This window comes from Salvelinus namaycush, chromosome 12 (assembly GCF_016432855.1).
Source record: "Salvelinus namaycush isolate Seneca chromosome 12, SaNama_1.0, whole genome shotgun sequence".
Lineage (NCBI taxonomy): Eukaryota > Metazoa > Chordata > Actinopteri > Salmoniformes > Salmonidae > Salvelinus > Salvelinus namaycush.
Window position 1 is genome coordinate 19,987,897 of NC_052318.1, and position 26,075 is coordinate 20,013,971.

A 26,075-nucleotide genomic window follows, 5' to 3' on the forward strand; every position below is an offset into this window, starting at 1 on the left:
GTTTTATAGTGATGAGGGGTGGTCGTTTGACCATGGACCCGGTACGCACGCAGGCAATGAGGCAGTGATCGCTGAGATCCTGGTTAAAGACAGTAGAGGTGTATTTAGAGGGCAGGTTGGTCAGGATGATATCTAAGAGGGTGCCCATGGTTACGGATTTCGTGTTGTACCTGGTAGGTTCCTTGATGATTTGTGTGAGATTGAGGGCATCTAGCTTCACTTGTAGGATGGCCGGGGTGTTAACTTCTTTTGGCTGGGGGCGCTATTTTCACGTTCGGATGAAAAGCGTGCCCAGAGTAAACTGCCGCACACCACCCCATATTACAAGTGCCAACTGGTGACCAGAGAAGCATAGTGAGTGGTGGATGAATTGAGCACCTTTAGGAGGAATTGGAATGCTGACTGCGAGCCAGGCCTAATCGCCCAACATCAGTGTCCGACTTGTGGCTGAATGGGACCAAGTCCCCACAGCAATGTTCCAACATCTAGTGGAAAGCCTTCCCAGAAGAGTGGAGGCTGTTATAGCAGCAAAGTGGGGACCAACTCCATATTAATGCCCATGATTTTGGAATGAGATGTTCCAAGAAGCAGGTGTCCACATACTTTTGGTCTGGAATATAATGGTGTATACAGTATGGACAGTAGTTGACTAGAAAAGGTTTGTACAGCAGAAGTTTTATATGATGAACCATTACTAGAATACAGTATATACATATAAAGTGGGTAAAACAGTGTAAACATTATTAACTTATTTTGGCTGGGGGCGCTATTTTCATGTTCGGATGAAAAGCGTGCCCAGAGTAAACTCAGGCCCAGAAGCTAAGATATGCATATTATTAGTAGATTTGGATAGAAAACACTCTGAAGTTTCTAAAACTGTTTGAATGATGTCTATGAGTATAACATAACTCATATGGCAGGCAAAAACCTGAGAAAAATTTCAACCAGAAGTGGGAAATCTGAGGTTTGTAGGTTTTCAAGTCTTTGCCTATCCAAGATACAGTGTAAATGTTGTCCGATTGCACATCCTAAGGCTTCCACTAGATGTCAACAGTCTTTAGAACCTTGTTTCAGGAGTCTACTGTGAAGGGGGAGCGAATAAGAGCTGTTTGACTAAGAGGTCTGGCAGAATGCCATGAGCTAAGTCAGGGGTGAGGCCGTGAGAGCGAGCTCTGTTCCTTTTCATTTCTAAAGACAAAGGAATTGTCCGGTTGAAACATTATTGAAGATTTATGATAAAAACATCCTAAAGATTTATTCTATACATCGTTTGACATGTTTCTACGAACTGTAATAGAATTTTTTTGACTTTTCGTCTGGACTGCTCGCGCGTTGTCAATTTGGATTAGTGTACTAAACGCGCAAATGAAAAGGAGGTATTTGGACATAAATGATGGACTTTATCGAACAAAACGAACATTTATTGTGGAACTGGGATTCCTGGGAGTGCATTCCGATGAAGATCATCAAAGGTAAGTGAATATTTATAATGCTATTTCTGACTTTTGTTGACTCCACAACATGGCGGGTATCTGTATGGCTTGTTTTGGTGCCTGAGCGCTGTACTCAGATTATTGCATGGTGTGCTTTTGCCATAAAGCTTTTTTTAAATCTGACACAGCGGTTGCATTAAGGAGAAGTATATCTTTAATTCCATGCATAACACTTGTATTTTCATCAACATTTCTGATGAGTATTCCTGTAAATTGATGTGGCTCTCTGCAAAATCACCGGATGTTTTGGAGGCAAAACATTACTGAACAGAACTCGCCAATGTAAGCTGAGATTTTTGGATATAAATATGAACTTTATCGAACAAAACATACATGTATTGTGTAACATGAAGTCCTATGAGTGCTATCTGATGAAGATCATCAAAGGTTAGTGATTCATTTTATCTTTATTTCTGCTTTTTGTGACTACTCTCTTTGGCTGGAAAATGGCTGTGTTTTTCTGTGACTAGGCGCTGACCTAACATAATCAGATGGTGTGCTTTCATCGTAAAGCCTTTTTGAAATCGGACACTGTGGTGGGATTAACAACACGTTTATCTTTGAAATGGTGTATAATACTTGTATGTTTGAGAAATTTTAATTATGAGATTTCTGTTGTTTGAATTTGGCGCCCTGCACTTTCACTGGCTGTTGTCATATCGATCCCGTTAACGGGATTTCAGCCGTAAGAAGTTAAGCATGTCCCAGTTTAGGTCACCTAACAGTACGAACTCTGAAGATAGATGGGGGGCGATCAATTCACATATGGTGTCCAGGGCACAACTGGGGGCCAAGGGGGGTCTATAACAAGCGGCAACGGTGAGAGACTTGTTTCTGGAAAGGTTGATTTTTAAGTAGAAGCCTGATTTGTTTGGGCACAGACCTGGATAGTATGACAGAACTCTGCAGGCTATCTCTGCAGTAGATTGCAACTCCGCCCCCTTTGGCAGTTCTATCTTGTTGGAATATGTTATAGTTAGGGATGGAAATTTCAGGATTTTTGGTGGCCTTCCTAAGCCAGGATTCAGACATGACTAGGACATCCGGGTTGGCGGAGTGTGCTAAAGCAGGGAATAAAACAAACTTAGGGAGGAGGCTTCTAACGTTAACGTGCATGAAACCAATGCTTTTACGGTTACAGAAGTCAACAAATGAGAGCGCCTGGGGAACGGGAGTGATGCTGGGGGCTGCAGGGCCTGGGTTAACGTCTACATCACCAGAGGAACAAAGGAGGACTAGGATAAGAGTACGGCTAAAGGCTAAAAGAACTGGTCGTCTAGTGCGTTCGGAACAGAGAATAAAAGGAGCAGGTTTCTGGACGCGGAAGAATAGATTCAAGGCATAATGTACATAAAGTGCATTTCTTTGCCACATTCTTTGCGTTTTTGCAAACAGTATGCATGTTTTGGAATATTTCTATTCTGTACAGGCTTCCTAAGTATTGTGGAGTAACTACAATGTTGTTGATCCATCCTCAGTTTTTTCCTATCTGTAACTGTTTCAAAGTCCCCATTGGCCTCATGGTGAAATCCCTGAGCGGTTTCCTTCCCCTCCGGCAACTGAGTTTTAGTGACGGGTGTACTGATACAGCATTCAAAGTGTAATGAATAACTTCACCATGTTCAAAGGGATATTCAATGTCTGCTTTCTAAAATTGTTTATCCATCTACCAATAGGTGCCTTTCATTGCGAGGCATTTGATAACCTCCCTGGTCTTTGTGGTTGAATTTGTGGTTGAAATCCATTGCTGTACTGAGGGACCCTACATATAATTGTATGTGTGGGGTACAGAGATGAGGTAGTCATTAAAAAATCATGTTTAACACTATTATTGCACACAGAGTGAGTCCATGCAACTTATTATGTGACTTGTTAAGCAGATATTTACTCCTGAACTTATTTAGGCTTGCCATAACAGATGGGTTGAATACTTACTGACTCAAAACACTTCAGCTTTTCATTTTTTATTAATTTCTAAAACTTTCTAAAAACATAATTCCGGGGTATTGTGTGTAGGCCAGTGACAAAAAAACTAAATTTTATCAAATTTTAATTCAGGCTGTCTCTCAACAAAATGTGTGAAAAGTCAAGGGGTGTGAATACTTTCTGAAGGCACTGTATTTCAGCAACCCAGCTACCATGTAAAAACCTTGTTGTCACTGCCCGAATGCATTTCGATGATTTGTGTGCTCAATAAAGTGTCCCACTGTGTGAAACAAAAATAAACTGCCAGAGTTCAATCATGCCTCCTCAGTGTGCTGGAAGAATAGTATTTCTAACTGATCCAGGTAACCAATTTAGACAAAACAGGGCCCTTGATTATTATGTGGCTGTCCTTGAATTCTGTGTTTGTCTAAAGAAAAGCTTACCTCAGCATCAACTCCTCATGACCCTGATCAGTAAGATTAGTTTCAAGATCAGATCAATGGATGAAATGTGGACACTGCCCTAACCGGAACTCACTGTAGCCAGCCCGAGTGTGTGGGTGTGTGTGCCTGCACGTGTGTGCTTGCTAGTGTGTGCTTATGCACATGTGCTCATGTTTGTGTCTGTCTGTGAATGTGTGTGTACGCACGCGCCTGTGCGTGTTTGCAGTGCCTGCAGGCCTATTTGTGTACGTGGAGCCGCCTCTTAAACGCTAACCCACTGTAGCAGTGGCAAAGTCATAAATATCCATTGTGGGGTTTGGAAATCTTTTGGAATGTATGGATATCCAAGCTCCCAAGGTTTTCTGAAGATGCGGATAGTTAAGAGTGGCTCCATGACATTGGTGAAGATCACGTGAAATTTGGTGGTTGTTTCAACTATTTTGCTACCATGCTACCCTGCATTTCCTGTTTCTTGAAGTGCAAAATAACTCAAGGAGAGACTAACCAACCCAAAAGGAGTTGTGTAATCTACGCACACACTATCGAGCAGCTTTGACGAGTCCCATGTTTGGTACTGCAATCATCGGGACTAGATGGAGACTTCAATCTTCAAGTAGGTAAATGGAATCAACTCCAAGCCCTTGAACCGGCACCGGGCCATCAGCTCTGTGTTTTAGAATGTTTGAGGAGATACCACTCAAAGAGCTCATTACCATCCCTTCCAACATCGTGACTGCCTTCCTTATGCCTTCAAATGACACAGAAAATGCCTTACGTAACGCCATGAATATATTTATGGTGCCTTGTGCTGCCAGAACTCTCGCGGGGTTTGGAGCCGGCACATACTGTTAATGCGGCAGCCGCTGCCTGTTGTGCGCTAGTGGTCTCTGTTGTCAGGAGGCTATTTGGGGAAGTTGCTAATTAGCAGTTAGCTTCAGTAGCGCTGAGTAACTGAGTAGGTTAGAGCCAGGTTAGCATCCATAGCATTGAGTGGCAATCGGTTGGGCTATTGTGATGCTGATGTAGATGCTGCTGTTCAAGTTCCTGTGATATTCCTCGCCCTCACACCCTCACGCACCCTGTCAACCAAGGTGTGAGCTAAGTGTTGAAAGGGGGAAGGGGAGAGGGGTTGGTGGGAATGATGCTTCTCTGTGTAGAGTTGGGGATTTTTTCCTCCCAAGCTTTTGATTTGAATGGGATGGGGGGGTTCAGATCTCCAAGGCTCAAATAGCTCCTCCAGCTCCCCCCTCTCATCCCCCATCCATCCTTTGCAGCAGAGGTCTGCAGTGCATATAAGCTGCACAGCTTCTCTATATCTTTCCTCTCTCCCACTCTCCACTCTTTCGCTCTCTGTCTCTCTATCTCGTTCTATTTGTCTCTCTCTGTCTGCTGCGTTCATTTAATCTCTAGTTCTCTCTCTCATAGCTCTCTGAAAAAAACACATTTTTCTGTCTCCTCTTCGTGCTCTGAACAGATTTACACATGACCCCTAGCCACTGCTTAGGATTAAAGAAACAGCCCAGACTGGAGGAGAAAAGGCCCAAAACTCTGCATTATGCTCCTTGCAACTATGATGCAAAAGGAGAAAAAAGTATAAAGACTTTATTTGCGTCTTATAATAGAGGAGACAAGGCGACACACGAGGAGCTTTTAAAATTAAAATAGACCAACTGCATAAAACAACATTCAGTTAAAACATGTAAAACAACTTGAAAGGAAGGATAGAAAGAAAGAAGAGGAATGAAAAGTAATGGTGTTGGAGTGTCTTTGGAGCAGTGCTGCCACATCATCAGAACATGACGCCTCGCACCGAGTAGGAGGCTTCTCAGCACCGTCACGCTACAAAGTGGAAGGGACCAATACTCACTGCCCATGCAGGCAGACTCAACAAACCAGTTAAACCACCCCTCTCATTCAAACAAATGATTCCTTCCTTCCTCGTCTGCAGCTTAGTTGTTATGAAAACGTTATAGCAGCACACTTTGAGACTGTACCACACTCAAAGAGTTAAGAGCATAGTGATAGCCTCTTAAAGGTGTAGTCACCCAAAATCAAAGTTGTCAGATTTGGTGAACTATCCTTTTAATTGAGAGATCTGAGAACACCTTTTTGTTGCTTTTTTGGAGCTCTGTGCCTATGAATCAGACTGGAAGTGCAGTCATGCAGATGTGGCAGAGGAACAGTGAAATATTTAATGTCTGTGTTGTAGGATGAATGGAAACTCTTTTATCCTCCACTGCGTTTGATGTCAAAGAGCTAACATGTCAAAGCTTCTTCCCCGTTTCTTTGGTTGCACTTAAACCCCCTCCATACTAAGAAATAAGGAACTGGCTGTTCTCTTCAGGAGGACATCCTTCAAAAAATAGCTCCTCTAGTAGTTCTTTGATGCTTCTAACAAATGTTGAGAACCAACAGTGGAATTCTAGTCTAACAAAAACCTGTTTTATTATACTCTATTCTAGCCTTGTGTTTCCCGATTGCCTCACTGCTGAGAAGGTACAGTATAGCCTACCATATTGTAGTAGAGCTTTGTTTATTGATGTTTGTGATGGTCCTTTGTCCACTCTTTCTGTGCAGACGTTTATTGGCCCATTCAGAGCATTGACTATATGGAGTAACACAACACACAACTGATAATGCTTCTCATTTGTGTGTAGAGAATCTATGCCTTGCAATCTCCTGACAGATTTGCTCAGAAACCTGTGATAACAAAGCAAATCCAGCCAAAACATCCGCCTTGCTATACAACACATGGAGCAGACAGGAGCAGTTGATGATGGGGTCAATCTGTTGTTCTGTCCCTCTCTGTCTGTGGTTCAGTCTAAAGAGTGGGTTTACACTGCAATACAGTACTCAGCATCTTTCTGCAATGTAGGGCCTACAACAAAAACATTTGGTATTCCTTTTAATCAATACATTTTTACTACCCTTAGAAAATTGTTACAACTGTAAACAAATCATATTTCTGCCACACACTACAAATGCATCGTTTTGAATTCATTCACCTCCTCCTTGGGTAGCCCATGTCAACCACGTTGACCCATAGTGAGTGTGTGAAATTAGCCGCACCATGGCCCCTGGTGCTGATGGTAGCCAATTGGTGCTGATGGTAGCCAAATGACCGGGAAAAAGCTTCTGGATTACACATGTAAGCAGATCAGATCCATCATAAGGTGATTATAGATACGTAGAATATGAAAAAAGAGAAATTAAACATGAGTGAAAGCTGTATGAGTCATTGGGTATATTTACGTGCACACAATAATACAATTATTGTGAATACTCAAATTAATATAATAGGTAGATTAAAATGTTTACATGATTTACAAGAAAATCGATATCTCTAATAATCCTGTTTACATTGAGACTTCTGAAAACAGGCTAGTTGAAGGGACTCTGATAAATGCAGAAAATTGGCAATCAAAATAAACGTTCTACCACCATGTTATTTTTGGGAAATCTATTTCATTCTGAGTTCGGACATATGACCGTTTGGGTCCTGCTTTAAAATGACGTGCAGCTTATAAAGGCTTCATAAACCCTTTATAAACACTACATAAATGTGTCACAAATCATCTCTGACCGTATGTCATGATCTATAAAGTGTTCATAAATGTGGCATAACTGTGTGAAAAAACCACCATTGTAAAATGTGACACAACCCAGTATGTCAAACTCAAATATGACATAAACCTGTGTTTTATAAAGGGTGGCATAAGCACCGCTTAATAAAGGCTTTATATATCATATCATATTAAAGCATGTATAACCTTGTCATGCATCTTGGTAGAGCATTGCAACGCCAGGATAGTGGATTTGATTCCTGGCACCACCCACGCGTAAAAATTTATGCACACATGACTGTAAGTCTCTTTGGATTAAAGCATTTGCTAAATCGTATATATTATATTATATTCATGTAAAACATGTCTTAGGATGGCTCAACCTCTTTCCCTATTGGGTGCATAGCCAATATTTGATCTGACCTCAACTTTCCCCAAAATGCTGTGCTGCAGGATGACACACACAATAAAGTGCAGTTTTTTTTCTTAAAAGTTATATTTTCTTGGTTTTGTTTTCCCAGGCTTTGGATTTCCCCAGTTTTTGCATACTTTTTGAACAGAAAAACAACTAAATTTGATTTTCTGTGTTCACAAAAATGCTTAAACCACATCAGGGGACGACTTTTGATATCTGTGAAAAATCTATGAAACGTTGATATTTGAGTGTAGTTGCCCTTTAATTCTGCACTGTTGTTTGGTTAGCGGAGTTTCTTGTGATGTTTGCAAATCAAATACCCACTTGTGGTGCCACTGGACAGCGAAAAACGAATAAGTTAACCTTTTGTACATCGCAGTGTTCCGTACACTTGACCTTATTTTAGCACCCCAAAAATGTAATACTTCCAGGTCAACTGTAATATGAATACCATTGTAAAGCACAATTTCTCCCCTTTCCAGCAAAATCAATGACGAGACCTTCATGCACTAAATTTATCTTCACAAGTAATCTGCAGCTGTCACGGTTTTTGAGAGTCATGGCTCGCAGTGATGACGTGAACAATTAACATATATATTTTTAATAATTACATTTAACTAGGCAAGTCAGTTATGACAACTTCTTATTTACAATGATGGCCTACACCAGCCAAACCCGGACGACGCTGGGCCAATTGTGCACCGCCCAATCACGGCCGGTTGTGATACAGCCTGGATTCGAACCAGGGTGTCTGTAATGACTGGTATGCAGTGCCATAGACCGCTGCGCCACTCGGGAGCCCAATTGTTTGAATTAACTATTGGTGAACTCAATTAATTAACTTTACACTCACCATTACGCTCAACATTGATCATTTCTTGTTTTTAATCTGCGAGAGAAGCGCTACCCCTGGTGGAAAGAAGCTGTACGCCACACAATGAGTTGCATAACGTACAGCGTCAGAGCGGTCAGTTTTTTCAACTTTTCTTCAATACTTCAATACTATTGGTACATTACCATGTCAATCAACGCTTGAATAGAAACGTAGTTTACACCCTGGATTTTGATGCCAACACAGTCGCTACAGTCACATTAATTTTCATTGCAGCCTAGTTTGAATGCCGCTGTTACGCAAAATGTGTACGGAACTGTGTTAGTCAAAGTTATTTATTGTAATTTGTATATAGTAGTTAAGTTTTGCGTTAGATTACATAGCTACCTCACGCATTATTTCAAATAATGTTGGTGACTCCACGAGAATTGCTAGCTAGCTAGCTAACAAAATGTAGCTAGCTAGCAGGTTCAGCTAAATAAAAATCCCCCTAGATACAGCCAAGTCTCATAGTCACGTCATGAGATTTGTAAATGAAAGAGGAATATAATAATACAGATCAAATGGAGTTTCCCCATCTCCCCATTTAGAGTATTTCTGGCATAGCACAGAAATGCCCTTATCCAGATGGTGTGACAAAGGAATTTCCTAACAGACCTGCTAACTTTCTTTGTTGTTACTTTTAAGGTTGGAACCAACATGCAAGACCTCCAGTAGGCAGAGAGTAGTAGCTTGTCCCTGCCAGCTCAGGTACAAGCTACACTATTAATAGCCCTGTGTAATGTTCAATGTAATTGCATTGCTGGACTTTTTGAAACTTTGTATAACAATTTTTTTTTAAAGAAGGAAATGTATAGTTTAAAAATGTCTTTAATATTTAAATTATTTAGCTGTTACTGATAATTCCCTAAGTGTTAATACATTTGTGTTTGCATCATTAAGCCTTTATGCTTGTGTTATGAATGACCAGAGGTGACTGACTTCATAATAAGTACAGCGTCATATCATATAAGGCATTTATGTATGTGTTATAAATGACCAAAGGTGCCTGACTTTATAGTAAGTACAGCGTCATATGATACAAGGTATTAATCTGTGTTATAAATGACCAAAGCGGTCTGACTTTAAAGTAAGTACAGTGTCATGTGATATAGAGTCTTTATGGATGTGTTTGAATGACCGAAGGTGTTTGACTTCCAACAAAGTATTACAGGACACTACATAAAGTGTCAATAAAGAGGTTATTAACATTCTGATGATTTATGAAGGACAGCTACAAAGTCATAATTATGGCTAAACCCTGCCCATTTCCACAATTTCTCTTCTTAAAACTGTATTTTAAACCAAAGCCTAACTGATGAAGGACAAGTTTGATGCGTTGGTCCACCAGACCATTTGGGCAGAAGTGTCTGGGAATGAGATTAGGTGTAATGTGACTAACATGACTAAACTTTAGAGCGTGTGACATCCTTCAGCACAACATGTCACCCTTCATAAAGCACATGTTTATATCATATTCAACACAGTGGGTTATGTCAGATTTGACATTGGTAGTTATGTCACACAGATATGCCAAATTTATGAACCCTTTCTAAAGCATGACATTTGGCTTTGTAACACATTTAGGTTGTGCTTATAAAGGCATTATGAAGGCTTTAGGAAGCCTTTATAAACTGAACATCATTTAAAGCAGGACTGTGAAAACTATTAATAAGATGCATACTTTCAGTTCTTCCCAACTCACTTCACTCACGCAAAAGAGGGAGGCTCACACTGCTGGTGCTAGCACATGTGCAGATCCAATACACAGCTGGAACTCCGATTGAGGTGTTTACATGTCCTAATAGTTTGAAAAACTGCTCAGAAATCCAGGTATTTTATTCAGCATATGCTTACTTAGATTACTTTGTATTTTTCTTTTTTCTTTTTCACCTTTATTTAACCAGGTAGGCCAGTTGAGAACAAGTTCTCATTTACAACTGCGACCTGGCCAAGATAAAGCAAAGCAGTGCGACAAAAACAACAACACAGAGTTACACATGGGATTAACAAAAGTACAGTCAATAACACAATAGAAACATCTATGGACTAAGGAAGTAAGGCAATACATAGGCCATAGTAGCGAAGTAATTACAATTCAGCAAATTAACACTGGAGTGATAGATGTGCAGATGATGATGTGCAAGTTGAAATACTGGTGTGCAAAAGAGCAAAAAATTAAATAAAAACAATATGGGGATGAGGTAGGTAGTTGGATGGGCTATTTACAGATGGGCTATGTACAGCTGCAGCGATCGGTAAGCTGCTCAGATAGCTGATACTTAAAGTTAGTGAGGGAGATATAAGTCTCCAACTTCAGCGATTTTTGCAATTTGTTCCGGTCATTGGCAGCAGAGAACTGGAAGGAAAGGCGGCCAAAGGAGGTGCTGGCTTTGGGGATGACCAGTGAGATATACCTGCTGGAGTGCGTGCTACGGGTGTGTGTTGTTATGGTGACCAGTGAGCTGAGATAAGGCGGAGCTTTACCTAGCAAATACTTATAGATGACCTGGAGCCAGTGGGTCTTGCGACGAATATGTAGCGAGGGCCAGCCGACGAGAGCATACAGGCCGCAGTGGTGTGTGGTATATGGGGCTTTGGTGACAAAACCGATGGCACTGTGATAGACTGCATCCAGTTTGTTGAGTAGAGTGTTGGAGGCTATTTTGTAAATGACATTGCCGAAGTCGAGGATCGCTAGGATAGTCAGTTTTACGAGGGTATGTTTGGCAGCGTGAGTGAAGGAGGCTTTGTTGTGAAATAGGAAGCCGATACTAGATTTAATTTTGGATTGGAGATGCTTAATATGAGTCTGGAAGGAGAGTTTACAATCTAGCCAGACACGTAGGTAGTTGTCCACATATTCTAAGTCAGAACCGTCCAGAGTAGTGATGCTAGTCGGGCGGGAGGGTGCGGGCAGCGATTATGACCATACGCCGATTAAGATAAGCGGAGTAAGGTGTTTACATTACTAATACCATAATCAGTTTAATATCGGATTATTATGGTGCATGTATATATAAGCTTGGTTGTGTCTCTCTCTCTCCAGGAGGGACAGTGGGGGTCCGTTTTGTCGGGAGACACGCCAATTGTCTCAAAGGATGTTCTGTTCCGATCCCAATCTTCAAGCCCCGGGGCAAAGAGGATTTTATTTCTGAGATAAAATTGGGATTTGCATTTGTTTTGTGAGTAAAGCGGTCCAAAGCGATCTTTATCACTTTTTTGTTTTTGCGTAATTAGCTGCGGTGGTGTATCAGCACATCGGTTTGTTTACTGTAAATTTGTTTCTCCATCTCTATCTCTCATTTCGGCTTCCCTGCTTCCCAGAGCTTTCGATAGATAAAGGCTCAAACTTGCATGGTCTCTTTTTATCGTTGTACTCATAATGCCGGCTGTCTATTAACGTTGTAACATATCCCCCCGATAGTTTGAACAATGGGTATTGTCCCACACTGTGAGTGTGCATTTCAGACAGATCTGTATTCTGTACTGTCTGCAGGGTCAAATGTGTGAAAGCAGTATGATACTATTACTGTATGATGCAGCACTGGAGCAGTACAAAAACAGCTGTTAGCTTGTCAGACATACTGTACCTACAGTGCAATGTCACCGTTTCACTAGTTCAACTTCCAGCCACTAGCAACCACAGGAGCAAAACTACTCTTTCTAGCGACCAGTAGGTAGATTTTGGACTTTATTAGCTGTAGACTGTCAGTGACAAGTTCTCTATATCATGTAATGATGAGTGCATATTGAATATCTGCATTGATCCTGCTGCGCACATGCACACACATCTACACTTCAGCATATGCACTTTGTCTTGACATGGCATCTCTGTGTGAGGATGGACGTGTCAAGGTCAAGTCAAAGTTGTTTCGACACAGAGATTCATATTCTGACGATGGCACACACATATACATGCATGCCTTTATACATTATTTACAATGAAGCATTGTCACGTGAAAGAATGCACACACACACACACACACACACACACACACACACACACACACACACACACACACACACACACACACTGAATTCCCCTTCACAAATAATAGCTTATTGTATTACACTGCTCTCTCTTTTGTTGCACTCACCATGGTTTCGCAATGTTGAATGGCACTACGGTAATGGGTAACAATACTGTATGATCCATGCAATCATTCCGCTGACTCTCTGTTTGTGAGCTAAATCCCATACATTGAGCTCGGGGTCTGGGATCATAGATTACACCTTATATTCAGATAGAGAGAGCTAAGCCCAGTTCATCAGGGACATAAGACCAGCTAACCAATCCTTGTCTGGCACAAGCCTGAATGTGGGCTTATGGGTCAACAATGTCATCATCACCCAGCTAATGTTTTTTTTGTGCCTTGAATGTGACTTCAAACTTAATAATTTTCCCTTGTTAAGATTGTGAATGGCCAAGGGTACGTTACTTAGCATGAAACATTAGCCTATACACTGTGTGTTGTATTTGGGAAACTAAACCTCCCTATTGAACATGATTTAATGGCTAAAGTTGTTACACCCAGCTAGATGTATTTAGCTCCATTGAAATCCCCTAGATTCGCAGAAATCTCCCTAACTATCCCTAAACAGTACCTCCTACTTCAAAATATGAACATTATTTTTACACATTCACCTCAGAGAGGAAGGTAGTCGGGGTGGTTTACCTATCACAGCAATGCTGTAATTAGTTGAGTTGGCATTTTGCCCGAAGCTGCTGAACGTGTTAGGGTTTCTCTTTGCTGGTAGCATATGTTCAGTCAGTGATACTCATGCATATTTAACAGAGGAAACTCCTCCAGGGCTGTGCATCAGCCTGACACCATGAGCCAGGGACTCTGGGCTGGGCTGGGCTAACTCAAGATGGGCTACTAAGGCTAGAGTCAAAGTTATAGTAGGCTGGGAAACCAGTGCTAAACCGTGGTAGCATTGACAGTGCTGAATTTAAATGTACTGGGCTAGACTGTGCTGGGCTCAGTTCTGCTACAGTTAGCTGTGCTAGGTTTTGCTGGGAAGGGTTAGCTTGATTCTCCAGGGCAGAACGGAACTGGGGATTGAAACTTGACACCTCTGGTTGTTGGAGGACCGATGCAGATATTCAAAGTGTGTGTGTGAACATCTGCACGCACTTTGCAGGGTTCGCAGCCACAAAGTCTTATTATAGTCTGCCTCCTCTCACGCTGTTTATTAATCCAACCCTGCGACACAAGCTTGCGATTTTATCACTCCCTCAAACACACACACTACACGCATGCACGCACACACACACCCTACCTCTGTCTCTCGCTCCTGCACACACTTTTCTTCCTCTCACAAAGATCATGAAATTCCTCCTGTCCACCATTTAAATTGCTGGGACAATCCTTATCCAGCATTGATAAAGGGCAAGTGCGTGAAGCTGATCTTGAAAACACTTGCCTCTTTTCATGAAAGTGTGTGTCTGCACTTGTGCATGTGTGTGTCTACTAGAGCCTTCAGGGTTTGCCAAGCAGATGAGAGACATAAAACACAGTGTATGAAAGATAGGGTTCCTATGTCATGAAAATCCTGGAAAAGTAATGGAATTTTAAAGTTGTGTTTTCCAGGCCTGGAAAAATTTGAGAAAATTATAAAATCCTAAATGGTTTGGAAAATCAATTCTCTTAATGTAAGTTATTTAGACCCAGTTTTGAAATATTGTCTCAATCAAATAAAAATCTACATATCAGCCAGGATCGGAATGGCGCTTTAGCACGAAACGCGCATCACCTGCATGTGTGTAAGATGAGTGGACCATTGCTCAAGGAGAGAGAGACATTGCAGCAGAGAACAGACTAATAACTAGGTAGCCAATTCAAAACATATCTTGTACCCAGTAGTTAACTGTTAAGCTATTGTACAGTGCATTCGGAAAGTATTCAGACCCCTTTACTTTTTCCACATTTTGTTATGTTACAGCCTTATTCTAAAATGTATTCAATATTGTTTTTCCCTCATCAATCTACACACAATACCGCATAATGACAAAGCAAAAACAGGTTTATAGAAGTTTTTGCAATTGTATTAAAAATTAAAAACAGAAATACAATACCTTATTTACGTAAGTATTCCGACCATTTGCTATGAGACTCGAAATTGAGCTCAGGTACATCCTGTTTCCATCGATCATCCTTGAGAAGTTTCTACAACTTGATTGGAGTCCACCTGTGGTAAATTCAATTGATTGGACATGATTTGGTCAGGGAGGTGACCAAGAACCCGATGGTCATTCCGACAGAGCTCCAGAGTTCCTCTGTGGAGATGGGAGAACCTTCCAAAAGGACAACCATCTCTGGAGTACTCCACTAATCAGGCCTTTATGGTAGAGTGACCAGACGGAAGCCACTCCTCAGTAAAAGGCACATGACAGGCCGCTTGGAGTTTGCCCCTAAAAGGCCCCTAAAGGACTCTCAGGCCAAGAGAAACACGATTAGATCAATTTACTGAAGAAAATGTGTAGGCTTGCTACAGCTGAATAATACGATTTGTAGCCTACCATAGCCATTTGATCTTTGATATATTAAATGAGTGAATTCTTTCAAAAGGCATAAAACGTATTTGGATGTTATGTTGCAATGTTATACATTTAGGGTGATCAACCATCCACCAAAAGAGCTAATGGGTGTGCAGGCTTTTATTCCAGTCCTCTAACAAACCACATTTTAGAAACCTTGATAAACAGGCTCTGATGTGTTTGAGGTGAGCTTGATCAAAAGCCTACACACCCAGTAGCTCTCCACACTGAGGGTTGACCACGTGTTATATACAGTTGCCTAACAGGTGTTCTACTTTGTGGGGGGTTAAGTGCCTTGCTCAATGACAGGAGATGGTACATGGGATCAGAGAGCAGCCTCCCAGTGTCAATACCACATTGCGCATACTTTTTTTATACGTACATAGAGAACACTAATGGTTGGTCATAGTAATTTGGTTTAAATTCATGGAGAATTCATGGAAAGCCAGGAAATTCCATCCGTCAAAATGTGTATGAAGCCTGGAAAGATTGCTTTGTCTCTCCCCAGCATTCAGATGTAGCTTTAGAGAATAACTAGAAGAATGCCAGGTGTTCCGAGTCTGAACACTAAGAGAGAGAGTGGGCCGATGCAGATGGTAAGGTCTGCTATGGGCCAGACTATGAAACAAGCCATTATCCTGCTAGGCCAGACAATAAAGCTATCCTTTATTGTCCCATTTCAAACCATTTGGAGGATTCAGAGTACTAGTTATGTTGATTGGCCAGATGTAGTGTCTGTTGCAATGATTATGTTTTTAATTGATTCATTTCAAACTGGCAAGATTTTAAAGCTCCAGTCTGGTATTTGAAAAATCCTGTTAGCAACAGGATCCACTTTCAAATATTGCTCCATGGTATAATACTACTACAGTCCTACTACTACTACTACTACTACTACTACTACTACTATAACTATACAACTATTTGTTTACTATTAATAACACTTTTTCATGTGGAGGTGTATTATTGCAAAAAGCATCAGACTATTTAAAAGGTGCACTTTGAAACACTGCCACGTCCATTAGCGAAAGCGTTTCATTCCCACATTGGCCACCTCCAGTGGCCTCCAGTTTATTTTTAAGGTCCTAGATGAAGCCGTAGCTACTGCATATGGATGCACTGTACATGCTTATGTCTATTCGAGCACATCTCTCTCTCTCTTTCTTTCCCTCTCTCCCTCTCTCCCGCTCTTCCTCTCTTCCTCTCTCTCTCTCTTTCTCCCCTCAATCTCTCCTCTCTCTCTCCCTCTCTCTCTCCTCTCTCTCTCTGATGTCTTGCTCACTTTTCTCCCTCCCACTCATCCACCTGACGCCACTCATGCAATATTGTCACAAAGAACCATTGAAGGAGGGACAGAGAGAAGAGGAGAGGCTATGAGCAGCAGCATGATGTGTGGCTGTGCTGTGGTTGCTGACCTGATGTGACACAGAAAAGGAGGAAAGGGAGAAAGAAAGATAAGAATTGTAATAGCTTCAGGTTTGGCCATACTAGTGCACCACTACTTCGGTACCCGAGATGTGAATACTGACCTGCACTAACACACCTGATCCAACTAATCAACTGCTCATTCAATTTAGACTTGAATAGGTGAGGTATTGCTGGACTGCAACGAAAACCAGCACACACCGTAGTCCACTGCCAACCTCTGCAGTATAACACCAGTTGTAGCTAAGGGGTAAAGCCAAGGTATTGTTAAAAAACCTTTGAATGCAGCAGGCTAGTGGAGATACAGAGAGCCAGTGGATGGACAGATGCTATGCGCTCTTAATTGCCTGCTTTATTAGCGCCTGGCCAGGTGCTGTTGGTTGTATTAGAACATGAGGCACGAGTCCCACGGGGACAGTGGGATCCAAAGGATGTCATGGAATTGAGATCTGTCTGGATACTATAGTTAGTATCTGTGGCACTACAGCTACCTGGGTTGGGAACTGCCTAAATAATAAGTTAGTCATTGACAGATGTGTAACGCTGTGTGGCAGAATGTTATGATTCCCACACAATATTGAGGTAAAATGGGCAGTAATTACCTAGAGTCCATCTTCCCATGCCTTTATGTCCTTTTGTTAAGCCCTCATGGCATCTGTTTTGTCTCTGATACCATTATGCCTGACTGTTACCCCATGGTACATCTAAAAGTGTGGTCACTGGGGCAAGCTGTCACACAGGTGTTCCCCAGCAGTAGAGTCAAGGCCAGGTGAAGGTTTCAGCATATGCATTATTGGACTAAGGTGTTGACTAGTGTGAGGCCCTGAAGTACACTACATCCGATTCCATAGAGGTAGTATCTCGTCTAGTGATCACTGCAGTCTTTCTGTAGGTGAGTGTAGTGCACTTTGTGACTTTTTTTCTGTAAATATTTAACTATGTTTGAGGCCCCAGATATTTTCTTCTCCTGTCCCGTTTTCCAAGACTGTGTTTTTTGATATTTGTTACTTTCCAACATCAGGAAGACAGGGTCTCTCAAACGTACCTTTTAAATGTGTGCGCTATACATTTTTCAAACACACAACAAAGTTGGCCGTTTCCGAAATGTTAGTGGATGAAGCATTCTTCCCAAAATGTTGTGTGACCTGGAAATTATTTTCTAATTTCAACCATGAAATCCAATAAATATTTTGAAAAGAATTGTGTTGACTACTAAAATGCACAGTAAAGATGTTCAGTCCAGTCATTGCCTTTGTGTAATTTAAATTGAGATTTTCACACAATGCCTTGTTTTCATCCGCATTTCGCCTGTAATTGGGGATTACAGAAACCGTGTGTCCAATAACATGCAATTCTGTAGTTGCTAGTCGAATTAACAATTTATGTTTGAAGCTTCTGTAAAGCAAACTGTCCCATGGTATGAAGTAAATGGAATATTGTTGAAAAAAGACGAGCGGAAAGTTAATATGCATTATGGCGTTACTGTAGTATTGAATACATTGAACAAAACTCACAGATGAATGTGTTTTTATTCTCTTGCCCTATGTGCTGTAATTTAGTTCCTTGGAGTATCCCATCTCTTTCTCTCTCTTTCTCTCTCTCTCGCTCTCTCTCTCCCTCTTTCAGAAAATTAAGGCAGCATGTTCAAGAACATTTAAAGAGTTGAGGCGGGGGGGGGCGGCTAATGCAGAAAATGAATGAAAACCTGTGAGAAAGTGTTATATTCCAGTACCATAGTAGTGACAAAGACAGAATATGAGCCCTGTAGCATGACCCACCTCCATAGTGACCATATATAACCATATATATTAATGTTATAACTAGGGCCTGACTTCTAATTTTTTTAAACCTTTATTTAACTAGGCAAGTCAGTTAAGAACAAATTCTTATTTTCAAGGACGGCCTAGGAACAGTGGGTTAACTGCCTTGTTCAGGGGCAGAACGACATATTTTTACCTTGTCAGCTCGGGGATCGATCTTGCAACCTTTTGGTTACTAGTCCAACGCTAGGCTACCTGCTGCCCCTTATTCTGTGACTTATCAAAGCAAAATTGGGACTTTAAGAGATTTCGGTTACGTCTAGGCCATAGTTTTGGTCCTAAATCAGAAGCAAGTAATGAATGGGCCCTGGAGAGATGCAGAGAGGAGGAGAGAGGAAAGAGGGAGAGAAAGTATTAAAACAACCCAGAGGAGTAGAGGATGGGGAAAGTGAGTGGAAGTGTATAGCGGTAGTAGCTCATATACAGTACACTTAGAGGCTATAAATGCCTGGAGATAGTGTTCACAGAGGATTCATTGCTGATTGAGTAAGTGGCTCTTTTGCACCAGGTAGATGAGCACAACTTGCATAGATTGTGTTTTGGAATTTTCAAGGCCTCCTTTTGTATGTACGTGAATAATTAACACAATAATGAATTTGGCAGGATTAGCTAGCAGAGCTAATTTTTGCTTAATCTGGCTATGAACAAAAGGGTTGTGGGTAACACTTTATATTACATTTCAGTAATAAACCATTTATAAGGCATTTATATACAGTTGAAGTCGGAAGTTGACATACACTTAGGTTGGAGTCATTAAAACTCGTTTTTCAACCACTCCACAAATTTCTTGTTAACAAACTATAGTTTTGGCAAGTCGGTTAGGACATCTACTTTGTGTATGACACAAGTAATTTTTCCAACAATTGTTTACAGACAGATTATTTCACTTATAATTCACTGTACCACAATTCCAGTGGGTCAGAAGTTTAATTGGAGGTGTACCTGTGGATGTATTTCATGGCCTACCTTCAAACTCAGTGCCTCTTTGCTTGACATCATGTGAAAATCAAAAGAAATCAGCTAAGACCTCAGAAAAAAAATGTAGACCTCCACAAGTCTGATTCATCCTTGGGAGCAATTTAAAAACGCCTGAAGGTACCACGTTCATCTGTACAAACAATAGTACGCAAGTATAAACACCATGGGACCACGCAGCCGTCATACCGCTCAGGAAGGAGAAGCGTTCTGTCTCCTAGAGATGAACGTACTTTGGTGCAAAAGTGCAAAACAATCCCAGAACAACAGCACAGGACCTTATGAAGATGCTGGAGGAAACGTGTGATTTTCTGGATTTTTGTTTTAAATTCCGTCTCTCACAGTTGAAGTGTACCTATGATAAAAATTACAGACCTCTACATGCTTTGTTAAGTAGGAAAAACTGCTAAATCGTCAGTGTATCCAATACTTGTTCTCCCCACTGTATATCCACAGTAAAACGAGCCAGGAAGAAGCCACTGCTCCAAAACACCCATAAAAAAGCCAGACTACGGTTTGCAACTGCACATGGAGAAATGTCCTCTGGTCTGATGAAACAAAAATAGAACTGTTTGGCCATAATGACCATCGTTATGTTTGGAGGAAAAACGGGGAGGCTTGCAAGCCGAAGAACACCATCCCAACCGTGAAACACTGGGGGTGGCGGCATCATGTTGTGGGGGTGCTTTGCTGCAGGAGGGACTGGTGCACTTCACAAAACAGATGGCATCATGAGGGAGGAAAATTATGTGGATATATTGAAGCAACATCTCAAGACATCAGTTAGGAAGTTAAAGCTTGGTCGCAAATGGGTCTTCCAAATGGACAATGACCCCAAGCATACTTCCAAAGTTGTGGCAAAATGGCTTAAGGACAACAAAGTCAAGGTATTGGAGTGGCCATCACAAAGCCTTGACCTCAATCCCATAGAAAATGTGTGGGCAGAACTGAAAAAGTGTGTGCGAGCAAGGAGGCCTACAAACCTGACTCAGTTACACCAGCTCTGTCAGGAGGAATGGGCCAAAATTCACCCAACATATTGTGGGAAGTTTGTGGAAGGCTACCCGAAACGTGTGACCCAAGTTAAACAATTTAAAAGCAATGCTACCAAATACTAATTGAGTGTATGTAAACTTCTGACCCACTGGGATTGTGATGAAATAAATAAAAGCTGAAATAAATCATGCTCTCTACTATTATTCTGACATTTCACATTCTTAAAATAAAGTGGTGATCCTGACTGACATAAGACAGGGAATTTTTACAATGATTAAATGTCAGGAGTTTAGAAGAAAAACTGAGTTTAAATGTATTTGGCTAAGGTGTATGTAAACTTCCGACTTCAACTGTAAGTAGTGTGTTTGTTATTTATTAATCATTACTCCTACATTTATAAACCATTTTCTAATCATTAGTGTTTTTTGCTGTCCCTAATCTAAAGTGTGTGCTGTTTATACTTTATAAATACTTTATAAAGGTTTTGAGAAACTAGTGTAATTACTCATAAGATGAGCATGACATTCGTAGACATTCCAGCAGTACCTGATGCTTCTTAGCTCTGAAAATGACCTAGATCATTTCAATGGTTGTTACGGCTATCGTCATATTCTTCCTCCTCCTCGGACGAGGAGAGGCGAGACGGATCGGACCAATACGCAGAGTGGTTAGTGTTCATAATGATTTATTAAAACGAAACTGAATACTGAATTACAAAACAAATAAACGAAGTGCATAAACCGATACAGTACCGTGTGGTGCAACAAACACAGACACGGAAACAAACACCCACAAAACACACGTGAAACCCAGGCTGCCTAAGTATGATTCTCAATCAGGGACAACGATTGACAGCTGTCTCTGATTGAGAATCATACCCGGCCGAACACAAACATCCCAACATAGAAAATCAAACATAGACAAACCCACCCAACTCACGCCCTGACCAACTAAATAAATACAAGAAAAAGGAAAACAGGTCAGGAACGTGACAATGGTAAAATAATAAGCACACAACACAGAATATTTATGGAAATATATCTAACATTTTCTATAAATCAGGGATTCTTGAAAAACGGGACTATCTCAACTTTTCCCCGAATTGCCCCCGAAATGTCCCCATGTTGTGGAATATGAGATTTTAATATCTGAAATAAAATGTCACCAATTACTGATATAAAATGTCACTAATTACTGTTCCAAAAGGACACAGACAGGTGAGGAAACTTCCAACCGGTTTTCCCATTCACTTTTCCTACTGTAAACGATGAGCTAGATCAAAGGCGCATTTGGAAGATGCATACAAATAATGTGTACACTTTCCTTGACCTACATTGCATACTCTATGAATATGACCATAGCACATGATTTTTTTTTGGGGGGGGGGGGGTTCTTATGACATTGCCAGCAGTAAGATCTGAGTTCAATTTCCAAAAAGACAAAAACTGTATCTTTCAAATGTCACTTTCTATTTTCTGACAACAACAAAACATGTGTGCAAAGCTGTCATCAAGGCAAAGGGTGGCTGCTTTTAAGAATCTCAAATCTAAAATGTGGTTACAGGTTTTTTGGTTACAGGATTCCATATGTTATTTCATAGTTTTGATGTCTTCACTATTATTCTACAATATAGAAAATAGTAAAAAATAAAGAAAAACCCGAGAAGGGGTAGGTGTATCCAAACTTTGATTGGTACTGTAGCTCACAGAAGACTGAAATATAACACAACTGTTTGACATATAAACACCAGATTTTTTGCAGGTTTAAAAAAACTATATTTATGAATTATTAATTACATTCCACCCATGAGGCCAGTAGAGGGCGATTTTGTCATTTGACTGCAGGAAGGGTCTACTACTACTACTACATGTAGTGAAGACATGAATAAGGGGCCCTTATGGTATAGCTGACCATGGTTATTCCTGATTAATTTAGGATTTTAGACTAATCTGATGGAGTTGACCAAATCGCTGGACACATTTTTCAGGAAACTGTAACGATCTGGGTGTAGTGGGTGCGAAGTCAGGCGCAGGAAGCAGAGAGTTCAGTGGTACTGCAAATGTAATGCACAAAACGGTGAACAAAAGCCACCCCACAAAACACAGGGCGCACACAAAACAAATGCCCCAAAACCGGGGACTGCAACAGTCCAGCAAAACCCACAAAACACGAAACACGTATACCTCAAACGTGCACCCTAGTTACACAAACAATCCCGCACAAATAGCAGGCGGGCCTGCTGGGTAATATAGCCCAACTAATTAACCAAACACAAAACAGGTGAAACCAATAAACAGAAAAGGGGAAAAAAGGATCAGTGGCAGCTAGTAGGCCGGTGACGATGACCGCCGAGGGCCACCCGAACAGGAAGGGGAGCCACCTTCATTAGGAATCGTGACAGAAACACAGCTTTGAGAGAAATATTATTTAAAGTCACAGAAGGCTATGGCAAGAAACTGTATAAGATCCCATCTTTTTATGAGAGTTTGAAATTGGGATCCTTGTGGGAGTAATGATTAATAAATGGTGCACAAACTGTTTGTATATGCCTTTTATAAATGGTTTATTACTGAACGTTAATATAAAACTTTACCAGTGTTTGGGCTATTCGGTTAAACACAGGCCATATTTTGGTCCAAACTTCAATTTCAAGTAGTTTATTTGCCATTTGCAGGTATTAACAGTAATATATACATTGGAAATGTTCGTTGAAGCTTACTCACATAGTACAGTACATACACATATACAGTAAAAAGATCATAAAACACTACTGCAATGTATTCATTACTTGTGTGTGGTAATGATTACATTGTCCAAGCAAAGTCTGTAAATATTCACTTGATTTTGCGCCTCTCCTAGCAACACATCTAAGGTTTGCTAGCTATAGCTTCTCGTAGTGGATCATTGGATTAATACATTTTAAACAGAATACATCAACTTTATTTTCCACATTATGGCTTCACACATTGACATTAACAGACATATAAACACAAATATCACACGAAAACACATACAACATTGGAACATTAGAGATGTTTCCCTTTTGATATTTGCCAATAACATTTTTCTCACCATTTATTTTATATTGTCCTCTTCACAGCTCCCCCCAATTTCACGGACACGCCACCACTGTACGTTGAGGCCAAGGAAGGCGGCAGCATCACCCTGAGCTGCGTTGCTTCCGGCAACCCCAAGCCCTCCATCAACTGGCTCCGGGAGGGCGAGCCCGTGGAGGACAGCATCAAGTACAAGGTAGGACCCCCACTTTACCACTTCATGTGTTTGCCCCACCTAAAATCAAATCAAATTTTATTTGTCACATACACATGTTTAGCAGATGTTATTGCGGGTGTAGTGAAATGCTTGTGTTTCTAGCTCCAACAGTGCAGTAATATCTAACCATTCACAACAATGCATGCAATACACACAACCTAAAAGTAAAAGAATGGAATTAAGGAATATGTAAACATTAGGATGAGCAATGTCGAAGTGGCATAGACTAAAATACAGTAGAATATAATACAGTATATACATATGAGATGAGTAAAGCAAAAATATGTAAACATTATTAGAGTGACTAGTGTTCCATTATTAAAGTGGCCAGTAATTTCAAGTCTATGTATATGGTGCAGCAGCCTCTAAGGTTCATGGTTACGTAACCGGGTGGAAGCCGCCAAGTGATGACTATTTAACAGTCTAATGGCCTTGAGATAGAAGCTGTTTTTCAGTCTCTCGGTCCCAGCTTTGATGCACCTGTACTGACATCGCCTTCTGGATGATAGCGGGGTGAACAGGCAGTGGCTCAGGTGGTTGTTGTCCTTGATGACCTTTTTGGCCTTCCTGTGAAGGTGCTGTAGGTGTCCTGGAGGGCAGGTAGTTTGCCCCTGGCTACCTCTTAGGTATTCATGTGATGATGACCCAATGAAGTCTAAAAGTAGTTCTACTAAGCTCAGTTGGGATGACCATGCTAGAAAGGACAACATTGGCTATATCATGCAAACTGTTGAGCAAGTGCAGGAGCGTTATATGTGTGAATAATGTGTGAATAATGTTAGAAGATAGATTCCTGGTAAACATTACATTTGACCTGCCCCATCTGTTGTCTACTCTATGGCTCTATTCATGGGATTGCATAGTCTGCTAGTTATATGGAGAATTTCTATCCCATTCCATTTACAACTGGCCATGCATTAATTCCAGATAGAAATGGTATCTGGCTTTTTCGAGCATTAGGGAGTTTTGCGCCGAATAGCCATCGGAGGTCCTTGACTTTGTATTCACAGTATCAAATCAAATTTGATTTGTCACATGTTTCATAAACAACAGGTGTAGACTAACAGATAAATGCTTACTTACAGGGCCTTTCCAACAATGCAGAGAGACAAATAATTGAAAAAGAATAACACAAGGAATAAAACACAATGAGTAACGATAACTTGGCTATATACTGTACATGGGATACCAGTAACAAGTTGATGTGCAGGGGTATGAGGTAATTGAGGTAGATACTGTATGTACTGTATAGAAAGGGGGAGCGTGACAAGGCAACAGGATAGATAATAAGCAGTAGCAGCAGCTTATTTGATGAGTCAAAAGAGTTAGTACAAAAGAGTGTTAATGCAGATAGTCCGGGTATCTATTTGGTTAACTCTTTAGCTTGGGGGCAGAAGCTCTTCAGGGCCCTGTTGGTTCCAGACTTGGTGTGTCGGTACCGCTTGCCGTGCGGTAGCAGAGAGTCTTTGAAAATGTTTTTGACCTTCCTCTGACACCGCCTTTTATAAAGGTCCTTGATGTACTGGGCCGTACGCACTACCCTCTGTACCGCCTTGCGGTCGGATGCCAAGCAGTTGCCATACCAAGCGGTGATGCAGCTGTGTTGGTATGTGTGGACAATGTTAATTCCTAAGTGATGTGGACACCGAGGAACTTGAAGCTCTTGACCCGCTACACTACAGCCCCATCGATGTGAATAGGGGTGTGCTCGGCCCTCCGTTTCCTGTAGTCCACAATCAGCTCCTTTGTCTTGCTGATGTTGAGGGAAAGTTTGTTGTCCTGGCACCACACTGCCTCTTTATAGGCTGTTTCATTGTCATCAGTGATCAGGCCTACCACTGTCTTGTCGACAGCAAACTAAATGATGGGTACGCGTCCTCTGAGTACGCATCCTGATAATCCGTCTGGCTCTGCAGCCTTGTGAATGTAAAGCTGTTTAAAGGTCTTACTCACATCGGCAATGGAGAGCGAGATCACACGGTCGTCCGGAACAGCTGGTGCTCTCATGCATGGTTCACTGTTTATTGCCTCAAAGCGAGCATAGAATACATTTATCTCGTCTGGTAGGCTCGCGTCACTGGGCAGCTTGCGGCTGGATTTCCCTTTGTAAGATGTGATAGTTTGCACGCCCTGCCAAATCCAATGAGCATCAGAGTGGGCGTAGTAGGATTCGGTCTTAGTCCTGTATTTGGAAGCTTTGCCTGTTTGATGGCTCGTCGGAGGTCATGGCGGGATTTATTATAAGCGTCCGGTTTAGTGTCAAGCTCCTTGAAAAGCGGTAGCTCTAGCTTTTAGCTCAGTGCGGATGTTGCCTGTAATCCATGGCTTCTG

At 41.2% G+C, this 26,075-nt stretch overlaps 1 protein-coding gene across 1 annotated transcript in view; it reads left to right on the top strand.

Moving 5' to 3' along the window:
- LOC120057428 (protein turtle homolog B-like) overlaps positions 1-26,075 on the top strand; it is a 235,761-nt gene that overhangs the window by 104,700 nt on the left and 104,986 nt on the right. The window contains exon 4 of the mRNA XM_039006053.1: positions 23,572-23,723. Coding sequence (XP_038861981.1) covers positions 23,572-23,723 — 152 coding nt within the window. The remainder of the gene's footprint in view (positions 1-23,571; positions 23,724-26,075) is intronic.